The sequence below is a fragment of the Echinops telfairi genome, unplaced genomic scaffold (assembly GCF_000313985.2).
Source record: "Echinops telfairi isolate 266 unplaced genomic scaffold, ASM31398v2 ScPeMD7_9;HRSCAF=40, whole genome shotgun sequence".
Classification (NCBI taxonomy): Eukaryota; Metazoa; Chordata; class Mammalia; order Afrosoricida; family Tenrecidae; genus Echinops; species Echinops telfairi.
In genome coordinates, this window is record NW_022103906.1 from 27,682,977 (window position 1) to 27,704,917 (window position 21,941).

At 40.4% G+C, this 21,941-nt stretch overlaps 1 protein-coding gene across 1 annotated transcript in view; it reads right to left on the reverse strand.

Moving 5' to 3' along the window:
* Window positions 1–21,941, reverse strand: part of PSD3 (pleckstrin and Sec7 domain containing 3) — a 331,314-nt gene that overhangs the window by 203,155 nt on the left and 106,218 nt on the right. The window contains exon 8 of the mRNA XM_045286849.1: window positions 10,889–10,978. Coding sequence (XP_045142784.1) covers window positions 10,889–10,978 — 90 coding nt within the window. The remainder of the gene's footprint in view (window positions 1–10,888; window positions 10,979–21,941) is intronic.

Sequence of the window (21,941 nt, forward strand, 5' to 3'; positions counted from 1 at the left end):
TGCCTGCCTACGTCCAATATTAACCCATATGTCCGATCAGAATTTATAAAGTCCTCTTCAGACTCACGAAACACATGCAATGATGCCAAATGCAAGAAGATCACAAACTAGTAGGTGGGTAGTCTTATGGATCCAGTGGCATTGTAAGCATCTCAGCATTGGCAGGGGTCTCCATGTGGCTTCTCCAGCTCAAGGCATTAGTGTAGTTCCATGTGTCTTGTCAGCTGCAATGTCTCCCAGGAAGTGAGCAGAGAGAGAGAGTCTCTTCCACCTCCGAGGAGGAAATACAGCAATTCACAGAAACCTCAGAGGAAGGCCATGCCCCCACAGAGGCCTTAGTGGCTACACAAAGATTGACAGGCTAGACTCCACCCCTTCACTTGTAATCCTCTCAAACTGACAACAGATTATCTACCTACCACAGCGCTGAGTTGATTCCGACCCACAACAACCCTGTGCACACGAGAATGAAACAGCCGGCCCTGCCTGCACCTCCTCAATGGAGATGCTGTGAGACCCCATTCTTAGGGGCACTGTACCCAATAGGACAATGTCTGTCCTTCAGAATCAGGGACACAAAGGGAACACACAGAAGTCTAAGTGAAAAAACAATTATAATCTAATCAAAACAAAGGTGCTCTAAAAAATCTTAACATTATTTTCCAACAGGTCTCATTTGTATAACACGCTACCTGGCCGGACACAATGCAAATAACCCTTTGAGGGGATAGTCTATGTTTCTAGGAGTGAAAAGAGGAGAGAAACAAGTAGCAATCCTACATTCTCAAATCAGGGGTCTCCGATAACTTCCAGACTTGCCCGGAGGCTCGCCTTGCCCTCCAGGGGGTCTTCCCCAAAGGGCAGCACTCCCAGTGAGTGCCATGCGGCCATTCTCTTCTCTCAGGCAAAGTCTGAAGGACTGGCACTCTCCCCAACACATGGCCGGGGGAGGCACGAGGAACAACTGCAGGAAGAGGATGTCATCATGGGATGACGAGGCACACTGTCGGAGGAAGGGGGTGCACGACACCACAGAAACAAGCAAGTGAGGATTTCAAATAGCAGAGATAAAACGCCCCCCGGACAGCGCAGAGGTCAAGAAGGGCTGCAGGTAGAGAACTGACTTATTGCATATAAATGGATTTTCTGATCAAAGCTCATGTCTTTAAATGCCAAAAGCCTTTATCAAAGAGCTTTGTTGGCAATCTTTCTATTTGACACTCCTGTCTCCTTCATCAAACTCAGTCCCCATAATGTGACAATCCAGAAGGCTCAGGAAGTGATCCCGTCCTCTGCGTTGTGAGGAGTGCCAGTTCCCAAGAAGGGACTGACTAGGCACGTTTGCTTGCCCCTCGCAGAGCCACTTGAGCAGGTGCCTCTGAAGACCCTGGGCCAGATGTTCCCCTTTTAATTCCTCGTCCCATCGAGGTCAGCCTATGGAGAGCAGCAAGCCTCACCCTTCTAGTTCACAGCCACCTGGGAAAACTGGGTTTTCTTCAAAACAAAACGTTTTAGAAAACAACCTACATACTCGTGCTTCGCTGAAGCAGCTCTAGAGAAGTTTAATTTGATGCAGATAGAACCTGTCATGTCAGAGCGGGCTCAGGGCTGCTCAGTGGCCTCCGCAGCTTACTGGCATCCACCTAGCCATCTAATGGTCCTTAGGGAAGGGGCCTGGGGGCCAAACTTGCTGAAGTAAAAATGTAGTATTAAAATCCATGTGGTTTCCTTACACAAGCCCTCTTCATTCTGGTTGGTCAGGTATTTTTAATTTATTTCTATTTTATGGTTTGATTGTTTTAAGCATTGATTTTATTCTTTTACCTTTATCTCAGGCAACTTACTCTTAAAATGTCAAACTACAAATTGCTTTCTTCTGTGGGCTGCTTCCCTTGTCCAATTACAAAAGTCTTGTAATGAAAACGAGTTTCCCTGAATCCTCAATGAATAGGCAAACACCATCTCCAGGACAGAGTACTAACTATGTAGTTCATTTCCCTTTAAATCACAGGTCTATTAAAATAGTACAGTAGGTTAATTAATTAATAAAATGAAATGAAAGAGTACATTATATGTGCTTGACACAATGGATGTATGGAATGTGATGAGTTGTATGAGCCCCCAATAAAATGATTTTAAAAAATACATTATAACTCCATGGAGCTGCCCAATGCCTTAGTAGTACTGTATATAAGCAAGTGGTCATATTGACACTGATAGATACCAATATACAAATAGGATGGGGACCCTTGCTGGGGACCCACCACTTGTCCCCTGAGTCAGCTCTTCATTAATAAATATTAAATTTATTATACTTTTTAATATTTTCTGCTTTCTTTTCGATTGATGTTTTTATGTTTTACATTTTTATTCCTGTTGGTTTTGCTGATTTTATGTTTTTCTATATATTAAATCCAGAATAGCCAAATCTAGAGAGACAGTAACTGGATAAATGATTCCTTGGGGAAATATTTAATTACTGAGAGGTTGGGGGGAAATGGGGAGCTAATCACAATGAGGACCAGAATGAAGAAAATGTTCCAAAACTGATTGTGGTGATGATGTATACTTCTTGAATTGTATGATATGTAAACTTTAGGCCCATAAAACTGTTGAAAAATAAAAATAAAGTAATACCTGCATCAAGTTAATTTTTCTAGAATAAATGTATTAAATTATAGAATACGGGTTGTCATTTAACTTTTGAAGCCAGGCGTTTTCAATTTATTTAAGAACATTCCATTTAAAAGCTAAACATTTCCATCTGTGTGCCAAGTGTTAATCAGAGAACTGGAGGAACTCCCTCAGAGAGAGTGCAACAGCGAGCTCGTGGTCATGGGTCATAACAGTTGAGTCTAAGGACACACACAGTCTCATTCAATGAATAGCGCATTTCTGTTCTTTCTCACAATGAGTGGATTTAAGATGTTGGGAAAATGGGTGGAGATTTAAGAAGATGTGGATTTTTTCCCTCCCTTCAATGATAGACGTTCAAGGCAGTTACAAATGGAGCAAAGCAATACTACTATTGAATACATAAGGTTTTTGAATTTGTGGATTGAGAACAAAGTTCTTGGTAACTTCAGAAGACACTCAGGTTTCCGAAGGTAGGTTAGGAAGTCAAACCACCCACTTACCAAGCAGGTTCACAAACCACTGATGGACAAGAATAACCATGGATTATTTTTCTTTTAAACAGAACTGACAGGCACTGTGGTTATTACTGAGTTCAATCCCTTAGTTAACGGAGGAGGAATGCGACCTAGAAGGGTTGAATAGCTCACCCACAGACCACAGTTAGCTAATAGTCTATAAACCTCGACTCTTGTTCTCCTCACTCTACTACACACAACCACGTAGATGATGGAATCTATTAAGTAGGTAATAAAAGTACTATTACAGAGAATGCTGTAATACTCTGTTTATGCTAGGGATGTGTATGTACACATATGCAAAGTATATGTATGCACAGAATGTATATACACATATCAAAGAAATCAATAATAACTAAAAGAATTTTATGGTTAAAAAAACTATTATTATCTGGCTTTACTCATCCCTGCTTTTTTTTTTTTTTTAAACATTTTATTAGGGGCTCATACAACTGTTATCCCACTCCATACACACATCAATTGTGTAAAGCGCATTTGTACATCGTTTCTCAAAACATTTTCTCTCCATTTAAACCCCCGACATTAGGTCCTCATTTTTCCCCTCCCTCCCCGCTCCCTCCTCCCGCATGAGCCCTTGATAGTTTATAAATGGGTATTTTGTCATATCTTGCCCTGTCCGACTTCTCCCTTCATCCACTTTTCGGTTGTCTGTCCCCCAGGGAGGAGGTCACACACAGTTCCATGTAATCGGTTCCCTCTTTCCTACCCATTCTCCCTCTACCCTCCCTGCTTTTATCCAGTATATTCTTTCAAGAATCTCAGGACTATGTAAACCAAAATCTGCCTGAATATAAGCATATAAATCATGTAAGCTAGTGGCTAGGGGTTCTTAAATGCAGCCTTCAGGCCGAGTTTTAAACAAACACAATGGAAGAGGACTTACATTCACAATGCAACTCATGAATTCATATCAATAATACATGTTCATACTTGAAAGGCAGGAACCTTGATGGACTGTTATTACATTTTAAAATGCTCCAAACACACATTCCAAGTTCTAGCGATGCATCTGAATATGGAATTCTGTAGCACTTCTTCATGATCAAATTAAAAATAGGCTTTCTCTGGGAATTGTTACTATTCCATTACAGTACCCTTAGCTATTACTACCGCCCTCACTCAAACTCTCTCTCTGGTTAAAAATCTGTTTGCACTCTTTTAAGGAGCATCTGTTCTGTCAGAACGTTCTAGCTGACTTCTCTTTGATACAGATTATAAAAACACATGTACAAGGTTTGTGGCTTTTTGGTGTCTTCAAAGCTTTATTCTCATTCTCATCATCATTTTTCATTCAAGGTCTAAACCACACCGAAGACAGCACCATTATTCTCCCCACGGTGAGCATGTGACTCGCAGCAGCAGCATGCTTACAGACCTTCCCACGGAAAGCAGATGCAGAGATACACCAAAACCTTTTCATAACTCAGCAGGACCTTTAAAGGTATTAAAAAGCTACTGCATTTGCTTTTCTCTTAGAAGGTTCTCATGCTATGCCACTAATTGTCAAAGCATCTTCTCTCCATAGATACTGTTGCTTCCAGGTTTCCATGACCTCCTCTGGGCGAGAACTCACCTCCTCCAGGCAACAGTTAATGCTCTTTTTATAGCTACCCTGAAATACCACCCAGAAGATTCTATTTTCAACTACATACTCCAAATATAACTCACATGAAGTCTTTTTGAGAATTCACTTCAGGCTTTTCATTTATAAAAACGTTCACACTTCTCTTTTTTTTGGACTAAGGCCTGCTTCTTCCCCTCATGCAATTCTTTGAGAGTAATCTTTTGAGAATGCTGCCTCATCAGAAGAAGTTTTCCTGGATTTATATCTGACCATTAACTAGTTCAACTATTAGGTATATACTTACTCATTGTCTAAACCAATCAATGCAATGTAAAAATTGAAACTTAGAAACCTGAGCCAAGTTCATTAAAGGGAAACATCATTTTAAGACCACTCCGGCACTTAAACAGAATCCTTAAAGACCTCTGATAGGGTTTTCCCAACTCCTTTTTCTCCCATAGACTATTTTGTCCAAAAGACACCCCGTAAGGAATTTCAAATAAGATGAGAACGGTCGGAGTGATAAGGGGTTGGGGGCCAGACACTGGAGGTTCCATGAGTCTATACTGAACACCTACGGACACAACCCAAACCATATTTTACAAATGAAGACACAAAGGCACAAAGAGGAGAAATGTCAACCGGAGGCTTATCACTGTAGTTATTCCAACACATGATGTCTAGCTCCGTTCACACAAAACCCAGAGGCAGTGTGAAAAGCAACAACGCTTGCAGGCCCTCTAGCTGGCCACAACCTGAGCCACTAACACACATCCACTAATTTACATAATCTTCATAATCACTCTTGGGCGAGAGATACTCATATCCTATGAGAAACCAAAAAGCCAAAAAAAAAACCAACCCTAAGGGGCGTGCTCATAGCAAAATATTGGGCTTTCTTTCCAAATATGTTTGACACTCACTATTTACTTCAAACTACAAAAAAGCCTTCCAAATGATATTCAGAATTAACAGATATATATATGTATAATTTCTGGAATTAGAAAGACTTCAGATGATAAAATGTATTCCTTGAGTTTTATAAATAAGTTAACTGGTACTACACGGCTCAGGGTCCTTTAAAATGGATTTCTCTATCCTCCCTAAAAAAACACACAAAAAAACCTCACAAATATCTATAAGGGAACAATCAACACTTTCTTGCTTTCAAGTAGTAAACATCAAGCTAACTCTTAGGAATATTGGCTGTGACTTCTTCAGGGACTTTGCAGTGAGAAACAGAGAGCAGTCGTGATGCATTCACAGGTAAGCGAGGCTCTCTTGAAGAAAAACCACCCAGGTAGGGGGTCCAAGGCTTTGAAGCCAAAATTGTATCTAAGGACTAGATACAATCTTCAATGCTTGTAGTAACAACACAGGAAGGGAAGAGAAAAGTTACAAAAACGGAGAAGGAATGAGAGAAGATCCGCTGTGACTCCAGGATCACCTACTGGTAAAAATACAAAAGTAGGGCAATGGTCTGTGTTACATTGTCAATCCCCTCGCTGGCTGAAAGGATCACATCACAGGGCAGACAGGGTCAGCTGCCTGGCATCAAGCTTTCTCTAGTAGAAGAGCATGCGCAGTTCTGTTGCTCTGCTTAAAATAGGTGATATTCCAAGTTTGATTTTAGAAAAATGGGCTACCTCTAAACTCTAATGAATGACTAGGCTTTTTTGTTTGTTTATCGATATATAGCTGTAACTGATCACAAACCCTATGGAAGTTACAAATCTGTTGTCAATTTGAGATTATTAAGAGTGAAGGGGTGGAGTTTAGCCTGTCAATCAGGTCGCAGACTGATGACCTCATTTGGAGGCACTAAGGAGATACATAGCTCGCTGGCGGCAGTGCACACACAATCTGTGAGATATTCCTGCTGACAAGTCACATGGAGGTATGCTAGTGCCCTGAAACTGGAAGAGCCACGTAGGACCCCTGCCAGCGCTGATATGCTTACACCACCCCTGGATCCACAATATTTTCCACCCACTGCTCTGTGATCTTATTGTATGCGGTGTCATTGCATGTGGTTTGTGAGTCTGAAGAGGAATTTATAGATTGGTATTGGACATAAGGGCTAATATCAAACTTATGGACAGAGCTGGATGCTTTCTCAATATACAATTGCTCATAAAGCACTTTCTTATACACATATGACTGTCTGTGAATTTGTTTCTCTAGTTAACTCAGACTAACACAAACCCTAATGGTTATGAACTTGCATTACATATTTTTATACTGCCTAATTATCTTTCTTCCGGTCCGACAAGATGCATTAATCTTTATTTAAAATGTGTTTTCCTCTGTTGCCTTTTGGAGTCTACTTTGTGTAAATGCTACCCTCAACTAATTTCTCCATCATTTTCACTAATTACTCTTCCCTTGAGAATACCAAGTGAGAAAATCCCACTTAAAACAAGATAAAGCTTTTAGTCAACTGGATCTGTTATGGAATGGGCACAGGTAAGCTACACACAACCAAACCCGCTGTCACTGGGCCACTTCTAACTTGTGACCACCCAAGGCTGTAAATCTTTATAGGAACAGAGAAGCGTCACTTGCCCACCCCAACCCCAATAACCTATATACAAAGAATCTTCAACAAGTTTGTGGGGGAAAATGGAATGAAAAGATAATACAATTTTTCCATGAACAATTTCACACCCCTCTGCATCCTTGGAAACCAATTCTAAAAGAATAATAGCTAAATTCTTTTTAGAAAGCAAGTGAACATAAGCAAATCTGAGCAGGAGTTTTTAGTAGGATCCATAAGAAGTAAGGATGATAAGACTATGTCTGACATATTTTGGGCATATTATCAGGAAGGGCCTGAGAATATGGTATCCTTGGCAAAGGATATCACGCTAAAGTAGAAATGATGTAGGAGGTTACTGAAAAAGAGGAAGGTCTTTAAAGAGGTGGACGCGGTGGCTGCAGAAATGGGCTCCAAGGCCAAGATTGTAAGTATGGTGCAGGATTAGGCAATGTTTCATTCTATTGCCCGTTAGTTAGAGACACTCAAGGCACCTAACCACAAACACCATCACCAAAAGATATGACTCCCGGGTGCTACAATGGTTAAGTACTTGATTGCCAATTGGAAGGCTGGAAGTGTGACCCTATTAGTAGCTCCACTGAAGACTTAGAGGCCTGTTCCCCTCAAGATTACAGCTGGCAAACTCTATGGGACAGTTCCACTCTGTCACATTGAGACATTACTAGATCAGTTTGGCAGTGCATAATAGAAGATGGCTACAGTCGGGAGACACTTGATGACCAGGATGCATTTTATGAAATAGGATATTAAGCAGAGTGGAATTTAGTTTACAGTGAACCCTCGCCACTTCGCGCTTCGACTTCCGCGGCTTCACTCTATCGCGGTTTTTGCGTAACAGCACATGCTCTGTCATTACTGCCACTGATTGGCTCATACTGTACATGCTTGATGCCATAAATAATATAATAAATAATAAATGATAATTGTAACGTCCAAAATGTTTTACTGTATTTTCCCTTTTTCGTTTAATAAATTGGGTAATACAAGTGTAATGGTGACTAAAGGGTGTTTTTTCATGTCCTCTATGCTCTAACTACGAAAATATTTGATTTACAAATAAGAAATCCTACTTCGCGGAATTTCATTTATCACGGTAGGGTCTAGAACCGATTAACCGCGATAAACGAGGGTTCACTGTATATTTTTTCCTTCATTTGGAATCACCTTTCACTTTGTACAAAGAAGCCTTGATGGTGTAGAGGTTGTGTTAGGTTGCGGTCCACGAGGTTGGCAGTTTGAAACAGCCAAACACTCCTTGAGAGAAAGGTGGAGCTTTCTGCTCCATAAACAATTACAGTCTCACAAACTCCCGGGGACAGTTCTACCCCGTTGTATGGGCTCGCTGAGTCAGCGTCAATCTGATGGTAATCATTTGTTTTGGGTGTTAGATGCTTGTGATAAAGAGCCCTCCCTCCTCTCATTCAAAATAGCGCATGATCAATGAGGGCACCTGTTCCTTTGGTTTCAGTATCAAGGCTCACAATACTTAGTCAACACACAATGGACCCTTAAACAATGTTGCAGCCCTGGACTGTACTGAACAAAAAAAAGACTTAAGTCCAACTACTGCATGCGATATACCAAAGAAATCCAGAAGCAATAAGGCCAATGGACATATTTCAATAAAAATACCATATATACTCGACTATAAGCTGACACAAATATCAGCTGAGACACCTAACGAGTGTATACTGTAAATAAAAAATAACTCAGTTCAAGTCAAGCACCCTAAGGCATTTTTTAATATTAAATCTAGCAAATATATTGAGAGAGGTATTATAGGGATAACGGTCTTTGCTCTTGCCTCATAATGAAACTGAATGGAAAGAGAAAAGGAAAATAAAGAGAAAAGAGGAGGGATGGCGGGGGTGGGGCAGGACAGTCACACAAAACAGTGAAATGGGAGAAAAACAGTTTCAATGAAGTTGTTCTTGGAATCGGCAGTAAAATCCAGATTTCTAAAGAAGTGGCACACACCTCAAGTGAGTGAGAGGCTGGAGTTTGTTATGAACGAGAATCAATATTTACTTGACAATTTCCATAGAAACGCCACTGTCATTTTCAGCGGCACTTCACTGTCAGTTTCCCAGAGTAAAGCAAGCAAGCACAACGCATGTTCTTACCCCTGGGGGTATAAACAGGATCTCAATTGCACAACGGCCACACATCATCCGGCAAACTCTTGGCAGAGTCTCTCCCACGAGAAGCGATGCTTCTCTAAGGTGCACAGTAGTCACTGGACCGGAGCACATTAACCACGTTCAGTTTTGGATCGCTTCATCACACTCATTCACATCTGCCTAAGAATGTACTCAGAGCCCTGCAGCTTACCATAAAGCCTACCACAAAACTGTAAAAGCTTCACTGTAACAATTTTCCTATCAATTTTCATTTCTGACATAACTTGATAAAAGCCTCACAAATCCTCTCTCAGAGATTCATTATTTTCCACACTAGTAACACTGCACTGAAAAAAGACTTGTACATCTATAGTATAGCATTGATGAAATAAATGTATAGAACATATTTATCAGGCCACACTCTGCACTTTTTATTTCCTGTCCCTACTAGACATTGCACCCTTAGAAACAGCAGCATTTACACCAAAGAGAAATTAATTTTATCATACCTGCCTTATTTAACATAATTAGGTCTTTCTGAATATTTCATATTCTAATTTTTTAATGAGATGCATTGAAAACAGTAAAAATTGGAATTTGACAATTCCACATTTTATATAATTTTTCCTCTTTTTGAGCATAAGTCTTTCTAAGTCTACCAGAATTCTATTCTATAGAGGTGAAAGATTACATAAGCCATAAGACAGGATTAATCTTTCATCTGGTACATTACCATATGATAGGATGATTCAAATTTCTTAGCAAGCTCACTCAAACAGATCCCAAAAAAGATCACTAGGGAGCAGGAAATTTCAAAACAGAAGTCCAGAATCCAATAAAAATTTGTATGAATCACATTCTTTGACATGCACATCACAGTCACAGCTACGGAATGTTCATATTCCTTGTCAATCATTATTTTGCATTTGATCAAATTTACATCTTATTTCCAACGCTGTAGTATGTTATGAATTCCAAAGTTGATTGTTGTTTCCTTGAAATATCAAGATAGGGAAGAACATGTCGATTGTTCACTAAAGCTAAGGTGCAAATAATTCACACATTCTACAATGACGCGGGTGGAATTTAATCTGTTTCTGGAGCCATCTAAGGGTGAGAAGGGACCAACTACAGTCAGAGCTACTTCTGTTTTGATCTGCAAATGCTGTTTTGTTTCTGTTGTGAATATACCTTTTTGATCTTCTCTACGTTCTCAAGGCCTGCTTGCCAACAAAAGCTCGAAACTGCCCAATTATATGCACCGCGGACTATTCCAAATCTACTTATCATCTCACTATTGCTGAATAACGTGGAAACCCCAGGCACCATTACTTCATGGGCACATGGAAGTCTCAAGCAATGACGACCATCCCCAATGGAAACATCAGCAGTAAAACAAAAATGAAACCAACAAAGCAAGCAATAAATACACATAAAAACACGCTTGATCAAGTGATCTTTCAGTATGTACCTTCAGCAGGTCCTTGGAGAAATCACTGCCCTCGTTGACTCCTTGGAGGTTGGCAATGAACTCTTGACAGGTCATCTTCTTTCCAATATTCTGTAGTAGAGGCAAAGACAACATGCCAAGATTAATTTTTAGATGTAGCTACAAAAAGCAAGAACTTATTTGGTTTTCAAGACATGAACGCACTCATATAGACACCCATACATATGTAATACAATTTAGTATGCATAAAATATATGGTTTATCATACAATCACTTTGTGATTAAATATAACTTGCATGATTATGCCAAAGCTTATTTTAACCTTAGAAACGTAAAAAAAGAAATTCATGTTACATTTATGTAAATAATATAGACTGAGGTTTTTGATAATTAAAAAAAAAAAGATAAAAATGACATTTGTGAGCTGACCTCTGCTGTCAAGATCTGTAAAGAAATTGAGGTTGTACTCTACTTTCCAGCTAACAGGTTAGCCTGCCACGGTCCCAAAGAAGCTGGCAGAAAATAAAACCGTTGGGCTTTATTTTATTTACATTACTCAGAAGAAAAGTAGAGAAATACTTTAGATTAACTGCAGGTTTGCATCCAGATTTCTGCAATACCACAATAAAGCAAGTCCCATATATCTTATGATTTCCTGTTGTTTATAAAAGTTATGCTTATACTAATCCATCATTTATTAAATGTAGAATAGTACTCTGAAAAGTTTGGAATATTGTGAAAATTACCAAAACATGACACGGAGACACAAAGTGAGTCCAAGTTGCTGGGAAAATTGGCTGATAGAATTGCTTTGGCTCTTCTGGTGCCTGCTACCCGATTCTGTTGACTCCTCAGGAAATTACAGGCTGATGTGCTTCTTCCATGTGGCCTTGGTGCTTCTCTGCTAGATGGCTGCTTCTTTAACTTCAAACTGTCAAGGCCCTAGACACTATATCTTTTGCCAGCCAGGCGCTATCAGCTTTCTTCACATTTGCTTTTGCACCCAGAGAAATAGTTTTTTTTCAATATTTTTGTTGCATTTTCCTACTAAACCTTTTGAAATCATTCCTTATAAATATAGCTATACTGGTACCTATAAATATAGCTACCGTATATACTTGTGTATAAGCTGAGTTTTTCAGCACATTTTTGATGCAGTTTTGTGGTAATATTAGGTGCATTGGCTGATATTTGGGTATGTACAGTATACGTTCATACTCACATATCCCTTCCTGTATACATATAGCATACATATCTGTAACCATATACATTTTTTGGTTATTACTATTGTAAAATTATATGTTTAACAAAATTGCCATTTATTCTTGTGTACCTCTTGATGTCCTTTATTCTTGCATATCACTTTACCTTGGTCCAGATGTAATGAATTCCCCCTTATTGCGCCATGCCCATCATCAGAATTCATGTGTCTATTACCTAGCATGGGATTCCTAGTGACAATCAACAAATGATGCTTTCTGTATGCAAACTTAATTTTGACTCTTCAAAAGTATGACCATATAACACTTACGTCACCCTGTATAATTTCCTTCTAGATTCATCAGTTACATTTCTCAGACTCGTTATTCTTTGTGGACACTTGATCTTTGTCAGATGTTGTGACTAAAATGTACACCCCTCAAACTCCAGTCCGTGGTTCACCTTTCTCTCTTTTGGCAAAAGACTCTGAGGAATCTGAGGATTTAGGTTTTAGGTGGCCCCAGTTATCAAAATTTACTATCTGTTGTTCAGGTGTTACATCTTTAGTTGTTTTAAAAGTCTATTCTTAAGTTCTTTTCCGGGAACATTATAGTTTGAGCTTTAACACGGAGGTCCTTAATCTTTTTCTGGTTTTTGTGTATGATGTGACATATGGATCTTGGCTCATTTCTCTGCGAGTATCCAGTTTCCACACTATCATTTCATAAGGAGACTGCCTCTTCCTCATTGGATGAGCTTCCTCCATTTGCCAAAAATCCTCTGCCCACAGATGGATGAATAGTCTGGGTTCTCAGTTCTGTCCTATTGGCCTGTGTCGCTGTGCTTGATCTAGGACCAGGTTGGGTTCATTACTGTGGCTGTAGAGTAACCCAGGCTTACAAAGTGTGAGGCCCCCCTCCTCTGGTCTTCAATATTGTTTGTTATTGGGTCTCTTTCCTTTCCATATAAAGCTGGAGAGATTACTTTTTTCCATTTCATTAAAAAATGTTGGCATTTGGATGTGGATTGCTTTATATCTATAGATTGCTTTGATAGTATTGACATTTTTATAACTTAGCTGAACAGGCTCTAGTTTAAGGCAATAAGGAGCTGAAGACAGCAGTTTGAAAAACAGAAAACTAGACAATATGTGCATGGTATGTTTTTCCACTTACATGGGTTGGTCTCCTTGCAGCTTTCCTTGTATAGGTCTTTGATACTTTTGGTTAGATTTACTCCTAGGTCGTTTATCCTTGTGGAGGTTACAGGAAATGGCATTTTCTTGATCCTTTTTGAAGTTCTTGTCACTTTTGTGTGATCGCACGTCACCTGTGCTACTTTTCTGAATCCTCCAATTGGTTTCAGTAACTTTCCCTTGAAGTCTGGGATAGTCTAGGCATAGGATCATGCTCTGGCCAGGGGTGGGGGATGGGTGGGGGGGGTTGAGTTTCACTCTTCGTTTTGTAATTACTACCTCATTCTTGCCTTTTGAATCTGGCTAGGACTTCTAGTTCAATGCTGAATCAGAGTAGTAGGAAAATGAGCGTCCTCTGTCTCATTCCTCTTCTCCATGGGAAGGCTTTCTCTTTGCTGAGGATAATGTCGGCTGTTTTGCATGTACGCTTCAACCTTGTTGAGGGATTTCCATGCTTTTCAACAGAGGGTGTTCGTCAACGCCGTGTGATCCAGAGATTATAAATAATAAAATCCAAGAGTGGAAGAAGGAACTGTATTAAGAGATTAAATTCTAAGCCCCTAGTTTGCAAAAGGCAATGAAGTAACAGTGAAAGCTAAGTATCTATTGGCAGGGTCCTCGTGTGGATAAAGGCTTTTGTGAATCCCTTCTGACCATTGAAGAGCAACGCAGAGTCCATTGAATACGGATTATTACAGAGTAATTGGGTTAACATGTAATTCCTTATCATTTTTTCTCCCTTTTGAATCATTTTAACAATTTGCTAGTGTTATTTTCTGCCTTCTTTTCTATTGAGGTTTTCACCTTTTTTGTTATTGGCATTTTGTTTTCTTTTAAATTTTTGTGGTTTTCTTTACATGAAATCCAGGATAGGTAAAGCTATAGAAATAGTAACTGGATTAATAGTTTCTTGGAGTTAAATCAGGTGTGACTGAGGGGAAATGGGGAGCTAAGGAGTACAAGAATGAAGAAAAAAATTTAAAGAAAATCACAACTTTAAAAAATACGTTTAACTAGTGAATTGCATGTATATAAACTGTAAGTCAGAAAAGCTTTAAACTTTTTAAAGGTATTTGATTTTTTTCAAATGTCATTTCTAAGTTGTGATTTTTTTTCTTTCTTTTATGTAATTTTCTAATTGTGAGCCACCCTTGTGACCCTAGTACAAACCTCACCAGCCATAACGTATTATTTTGTATGCTGTTGGAATCAGGTGGTGTAATTTTGAAAAACTGTATACCTATATTCATAAGGGATGCTAATCCTAGAAAAAAATTGTATGTAATTTGACTTTATTGGTTATTTTATACTAGCTTCATAAAAATGAATTAAGGGAGCATTCTACCCCTCTCTACGTTCTAGAATCGTTGGAGTAGAATCAGGCTCAACTCTTCTCTGAGTGCCTGGGAAAATTCTTCAGTGAAGCCATCTGAGCCGGCGATTTGTCACTGCCAAGGTCTCGTGAGCTATTTAGAAATTCATCTACAAGTTTCATTCTGTGACCAGTTTCCAATTCGTTCCACTGTGGTTCCAAAACGTCTGTGACATGTTTTCAGTTCTTGCTCACTTCGTGAGATGTGGCGACCTAACACCGGGTCTGTCCTGAAGAATGGAGAGCAAAAGAGAAGCTGGTGTGCTGTTGCTGAAAGCGCGTTTGATGACATTTTGTTGGTTTGTGGAGCTTGCCAAGTCTTTTTATCCTAATGGATATTCCGTCCACCTGTTTTCAGGGAGTATTGAAAGCTGGGAATTAAATACAATTTTAGAATTCTTAATATTAAAATATTTGGCAGTTTTTCAAAATGATGATGTCTTATCCTTCTTATTGCTTTCAATTAGATCTTGTTCGGATATGTTAATATGCATTTTGTGCAAAAAATAGAAAAGAAATCCACGCATCGTTTATTTGTGCCCCCCCCCCATGAGGTATTATTGATGAAGTTTGTAAGGCTGTCATACATGCTATGACCTGGATGAACCTTGAAAACCTGCTGATGAGTGAAAAAAGTCAGTCACAAGTAGGACTCCACTGACCTTTATCTAGAACAGTCAAGTGTACAAAGACCAAAGTGGTTGTTGGGGGAAGACAGGAGGGAGGGGAAATGGGGGTTCACTGCTTACAGGTCACTGAGTTCCCATCAGTGTGTTGGGGGGGGGAATAGGAAACAGAGGATGGTGATGGCCGAATATGTTAAATATGATGGTTGCTGATTTCTGCGTGTGAAGAATGATGGAGTGGGAGGTGTTTTTCACACATGTATATCACAATTGCAAGACAGAAGAACTTTGCTTCCTGATGGTACCCATTCAATCTCAGACTCTTGTAGCATCTCACCACAGAGTAAAGATAAAATGAAATGTTGGCCATAGAGAAAACATCTTCAGGACGCCTAAACTTTTTTGTTACATCAAGCTGTACAAATAACTTTGAAATAGTACTAATCAAGCAAGCAAGCACTGCATATTGAGCAAAACGAATGGCCACCATTCACTTAGTATATCTCAAAGAGTCAGAGGTATGTATTCTAGAGAAGCTCACGAGTTGTCAGGGTTCTACACGTTTCTTTTCAAACTGACTCACAAATTTAGAAGAGACAGAGAGAAAAAAAGTAGACCCAAGTTCTTTCCCGTATTCTAAACAACTTCCAATCAGAGCAAGAATGCCTGAAGATTTGAAAAGGCCTCCGGATGCATCACAAGGCACAGAAATGGTCCCCTGAAGTCAACACAGCATCCCCAATCCAACCCGAGATGCTGATGCATATGAATCTTCTCTAGCTCACTCAGTGCCTTTGAAACCAAAAGCTGTTAATCAAAACTGAAAAAGCAAAATAAAGCCCACTGCCATTCTGTCAATTCTGACTCATAATGATACTGCAGAACAGAGTGGAGCCGCCCCAGTGGGTGGGCGCCAGGGCTCTAAATCTTCACAAGAGCAGAAAGCCTCATCCTTCTCCTGCAGAGTGGCTGATGCTTTAGTTAGCAGCCAGGATGCAACCCACTTACAGCACAAGGGTGGCCTTAAAAACATAGCAATCTACAAGCGGAAAATCTGCACACAGTATTCTAGTTCAAACCCCAAATACCAAGCAGGTCCAATGATCAATATTTGGGCAATTATCATATTTTCTTTCAGGAGATAAAAATATTACTAAAAATTAGAAACCCTATGGAGAGGGTTCAGATACCCCGACAAATTTAAGGACATTCCTTCAAATTCTTCTATTGCCATTTTCTAATATATTCTTTCAATACAAAATAAAGCTCTTTCTCTACTTATTTTCTATGAAAGACACATTAAATATCTCTGATGGGGAAAAAAAAAATCTGTGGATTTACCATTTGGGAATAACCGGGTCATTTTTCTTTAACCACGTTTCCATTTAAAAGAAAAAGTCCTCACCCTAACCATGTTTGTCCATGGGGTTTGGGAAAGGGGTTGTCCAAAATGTAGACAGTGCTCTGGTCCAGAGTGCCAAGGAGGTCAAATCCTGTAATTTTCAATAAACTACTCCCCAGTGAATACCTTAGGCTTTGTAAGCTACTCGGTCTCTCTGTTGCAACTTACTCAACACTGCCCTCGCAGCACGACGATGAAAGCGAACCGCTACAGCAGTGCTCCAATACAATTGTATTTCTGAAAACAAGCAGCACCCCAAAACTTGGCAGGTGCATCATGACTTTGCCAATCCTTGGTGTACAAGAAAACTCGGAGGAAGGGCCTGGGTATCGAGGTCAACTTCTTCAATAAGCATGCAAATAGAACTTGGCATCCTGAGGCATTTTACCCTTTATTTCAGGCTTTCTCTATTAAACTTAATGCATTTTCCCCCACATGCTGGGGAGAACCTCACTCTCACTTTTAGTGCCAGTCATGACAATTGGGGGAATGAGACCTTCCACAAGGTGGCCTCCAGCCTAGCATGTAATTAAACTGGGTTCTAATGGTTCTCAGTCAGAAAGCGCAGGGTCTTGGAGCTTTGTGAAAAACACGCTTTCGGAGAAACTAAGAGCACTCACAGCCCCTGGTGAAATCTGGCTCCAGAAATCATGAGATATTAAAAACCCAGCAGGCATGCCCTCCCACAAGACAATTCCACCTCCTCCCCAACATGTTACAGTAAATGGTGGAAAAGCACACTACGGACTGGGTAATGACTTCGGTTCTGCGCAGAGAGCCTGTTCAGGGCTTGTTTGGAGTGCTTTGGTTGGAGGATGCTGCCCTCAGGTGTCCATTGTTGTAATGCAAAATGAAGGGGCACAATAAGATGTTCTGTCAATTCTTTAACTCATCAGGATGAAGATGAAATGAGGGAGATGCGGCGATAATAAAAAGTGTTCTTTCATAAATGCCAATGACAGCTAGTTTGTATTCAAAGTTAAGCCTCTGGGATACTGGAAAGAATGTCGGGGCCTTTCTTTTAAGTATACTATATTGCAGTTGAAAAATAGGAAGAGATAAAGGAAACCATATATGGGAACTGAAAAAGTAATATTGCAACACAGCTGTTCTCAATTTTGTTCCAAGGATCTCCTGAAGGGCAGCCACAAGGCAAACGATTTTTACAATAATTCTGAAAATGTCACTGGATTCCCCACCCCCACCACCCCCACCCCACACCCTGCCACATTTCTCCTCTCACGAATAAGCATCAGAAGTTTCTAGAGGCTACACGGCATGTGATATATGACAACAGACTAGACGAAGAAGCCGATGTGGAAATCCAGCTTTCTTTTGTTGAACCAGATGTTAGAGATGTATAAAGCTTTTAAATGCTATTCTTTCCCCTGAATTTGTTTCAGAAGGTATAAATGTCATACAAAGTATATTATTTATACAAGTTTATTCATGTTATTCTTAAATGTGTTACCAATGTCCTGACATTTTCTCCATTTTAAGTTGTAACGTGGTAAGTATAATCAGATGAAACCCAAATAAACAGCAGCTGTTCAAGGTCACTCAGGAACACTTTTAAGAGAAAATAAATGAACTCGAGTTTGAAGACTACTGCAATAGCATCGCATCAGTACTTCATAGAAGTGGTGCTTAGAAAATTGAAGAGTCAAGACAAGACACAGGCCTCATTATCAAGTGACAAAGACTCTCTAATCTACTGAGAACTTGACTGTTGAAGGAAGAGGATGAGTTACTGTATATACTCGAGTATAAACCGACCTGAATATCAGCCGAGGCACCTACTTTTACCACAAAAACGGCATCAAAAATGTGCTTTAAAAACTCAGCTTATACACGAGTATATATGGTAATAGGTTTAGGGGTAAAAAGAGCTAGGTTTTCAATCACCCTCTTCCTTCTTCCTAACCCCTCCCTCCCCGAATAATTTACAAGATTTAAGAGCAAAACAAATTGAATAGCGTTTCATCTGCTTTCCGAGATCACCTTCTATGAATGAGCTGTGCAACCGTAAAAGGCTCAGCAGGGTCGAAAGAGTGGGGCTCTAAGTGAGTGAACAATGCATCAACTAGATAATCTCAAGTCCCTAAATGAAGTCCCGTTGACTCAACTGATAAAAGTTACCTGTGGCACTGTTTTCCACAAAGCAAGGTAAGTAAAGCAGTAGTGGTACCAAATCAAAGACACCTTTATTACGCAGACAGCAACACCTGAAGCTATGGTTTCTCTACATATCCCTGCACTCCAGTGCACACACTCCTGAAGGGGGTGTTTCCATCTCTCAACGAGGGCAAAATTGGGGCTGGAGTGTAGGTAGGGTAAGATGTCCCAACGAAGGGCAGTGCACTGTTGTGAGGGTAGAAACCATCTTGCTGCCCAACTGTCCTGGCCTTTTTCTCATCAACGCAGGTTTCTGTTTTCTTAGAACGTCATCCTCATACAGTCCTATGACACCACACTGCGACTTCCAAAGAACACCCCCTGTGACCTTCTGAGGGGGTCTCTGACTTGAAAATGACCAGCCCAGCAGATCCCATGAGAAGCAACTGCTATGACTGGACTTTGTTTTTAAGGCCACCGTCTGAGGCGGTGGCTGCCTCGGTAGGCTCAAACATAAGGACGACTGCGATGACGGCACAGGACTGGGCAGCGCGTGTTCACGCTCTTGGACATACAGTTGCTATGAGTCGGAATTGACTGTAAGGCACCTGACAACAATGAGACTACGACCACCGAGTTCCTGAGAGGACGTGTCTGCGGCACCCACCCCCGGTGCACAGTGATGTGCTGAAACAAGCCTGTTTGGAATAAGCCCATACATGCATGAACTGGCGCCCTAGAAGCATTACTTTCTGACTTGCCCTCCAATGAGCCCTAGTCCCGGGAAACTCACTCCATAACTCACTGGCACGGAAGTGACTAGAACTGGCCCTGTGGGTTCCCGAGATTACAAGTGTTTGCGAGGAAGCCTATGGGAGCAGAAACTAGAACCACACAAAGAAAAGGGTAGAGAAGGGGAAGGGGAAGGGGAAAGAGGGAACAGGAAAAGGAGGGGTCAAGGAATCCTAACTGGGAACAAAATCCACCATTGTGTGATTAAACTCTGCACATACTGAAATAGACCTCATTCACTGGAAAAGGACCTCAGTGCTGGGAAAGTAGGAAAAAGTGGAAAACGATTGCTGGACGGACAGAAATACTGTGCATAATATTTATCGCCTGTGCTCAGACAGCAGTGTTAGTATAGTAGACGCCTAACAATGAGCAATTACAAGAGAAAGAGGTGAAGTCCATGGAGCCTGTGTGGACATTGGTCTAGTGCAGCAATGGACTTGGACTTTATTCTAACAGGTCACTTTTCTTATTCAGACCATTTCCCCCAAAATGCAACGTTAAAAAAAAGATCTTCAACTCTTTCCTCATTGATTCAATACAACTCCATTTCAATAAAGCAAAGAGTTTTAGTTAAAATGCAGCATTTACTTTAATGGAACTTTGTATATGTAAATTTTCATTGGCCTGGGTAATTCATAGAGAAATTTTAACTATACAAAGGTTTACACTTAGCAAATAGCCAGATGGCCCCAATGATACTTATCTAAGACTAAACCACTTGAAGACAAAATAAGATCAACGGCATTAGTAAAATAACAAATTATTATACATATATATTTTGTTATTTTACCATTCTCAACACAAATGGAACAATGCCTGAATTTCTACTAAAAACTGGTTTTTTCTAGTCTAACTAGACTCCAAAGTACAGCGAAAGCACGCCTCCCCCAGTGAGCGTTCGCAGCAGCACCTCAGTGACACGCCATCATTCGCCACTGAAGCCGGACTAGTCAACACTGACCAAACGGCTCCTATAAACAAGTCTCCCTCTTTTCTGACCCTTATCCAAATGGCACAGATCTTGGAACAGAGAAAGCACACCGTGCTTAAAGAATGAGAAAATAAATCAGAAAGAACACAAAAATAGAAATTACTCCAACATATGACATTGGCCTATGTATTAGAAATTCATTAGTACGCATGCCGTCATTTCATTAGTAAGAACGTTAGCGGGCCAAAGGCCCAGTGCACTTTCCACCCATCATTCCACAAAGAAGGAGAACCCCAGGAAAGACCCACCAAGAACAGGCAAAAGCAGTTCCTTCTGCCAAGTCCTCTCGCCCCACAAAGCATGAGGACAAGCTGGTGTCGGCCTCTTAGAAAGGCCATGTGGCCGTGTTGCTGCTAGGAGGCAATGGTGGGGGAGGAAAGGAAGACCCCACCCCCAAGGGGGCTGACTTTGCCGGCACAGCACCAAGGAACGGAAGTGACATAAGGATGAGGAGACAAGGAGCCGGCAAACAGAACTAATTCATTATCTTCACAGTGACTGATCTGCAAAGGGGCCATGCTAGGAGGTCCAGGCAGAGTCTACAGTAATTCAGGCAATCACGATGCAAGAGGAATTATATCCACAAAGATGGATTAAAAAAACTTACCACCTAGAAGGAAAATGAATTTTAAAAGTGAATCCAGGAGGAAAATAAGAGAAACACATTTTCATAAAGTTAGTTTTTGATCACAGCTACGATATAGTCAAACTGAACTGCTAACAGCATGCACTACAAATCGGAATCAAGAAAACAGAGTAAAACCTGAACACAGATATTACCACGTATGTGGCACACTATTTTTCAAAAATAAAAAAACAAAGCCCAGACTTCATATCACTAAAAGCATGCTTTTCAGGATGGCATCAAGACTGTGGTTTACCATTTTCTCTCAAAACCAGCAGTTTTCTCGTTACAGCCAATTGTTAATTATCTATGATTAGCTTAACCCTAGATAATCTTAAAATGTTCGTGTAGTCACTTCCATTCTAGTTACCAGAACACAAAAGTGCTGCTTCATCTCTAATCTGTTCTTCATAGGCAGTCGGAAGAAGGGGCGGGAACAGATGGAGGAGAGGTGTAATTCTAAAGGTGTGGGCAACAGACTGGACATGAGTAATTAACACAGCTCCGCTGTTAATTACTTCTACGTATGTTACAAAGTATCATGATCACTAAAGCACATGTTTATTTAACAGCATTATCAAGGCAATGGGAACTTTTTAAAGAGAAACTCAAGATACAGTAAAACTACGAAAATCCAATGCCCTCAGCTTATGAAAACCACCCCCACTTCTCCCCCCATCATTACGCATGCTCAGAGTTAACCAGCACTACCTGCCTCGCTACCTCAGAATGCGGATGGAGGTGCCCTCGCTG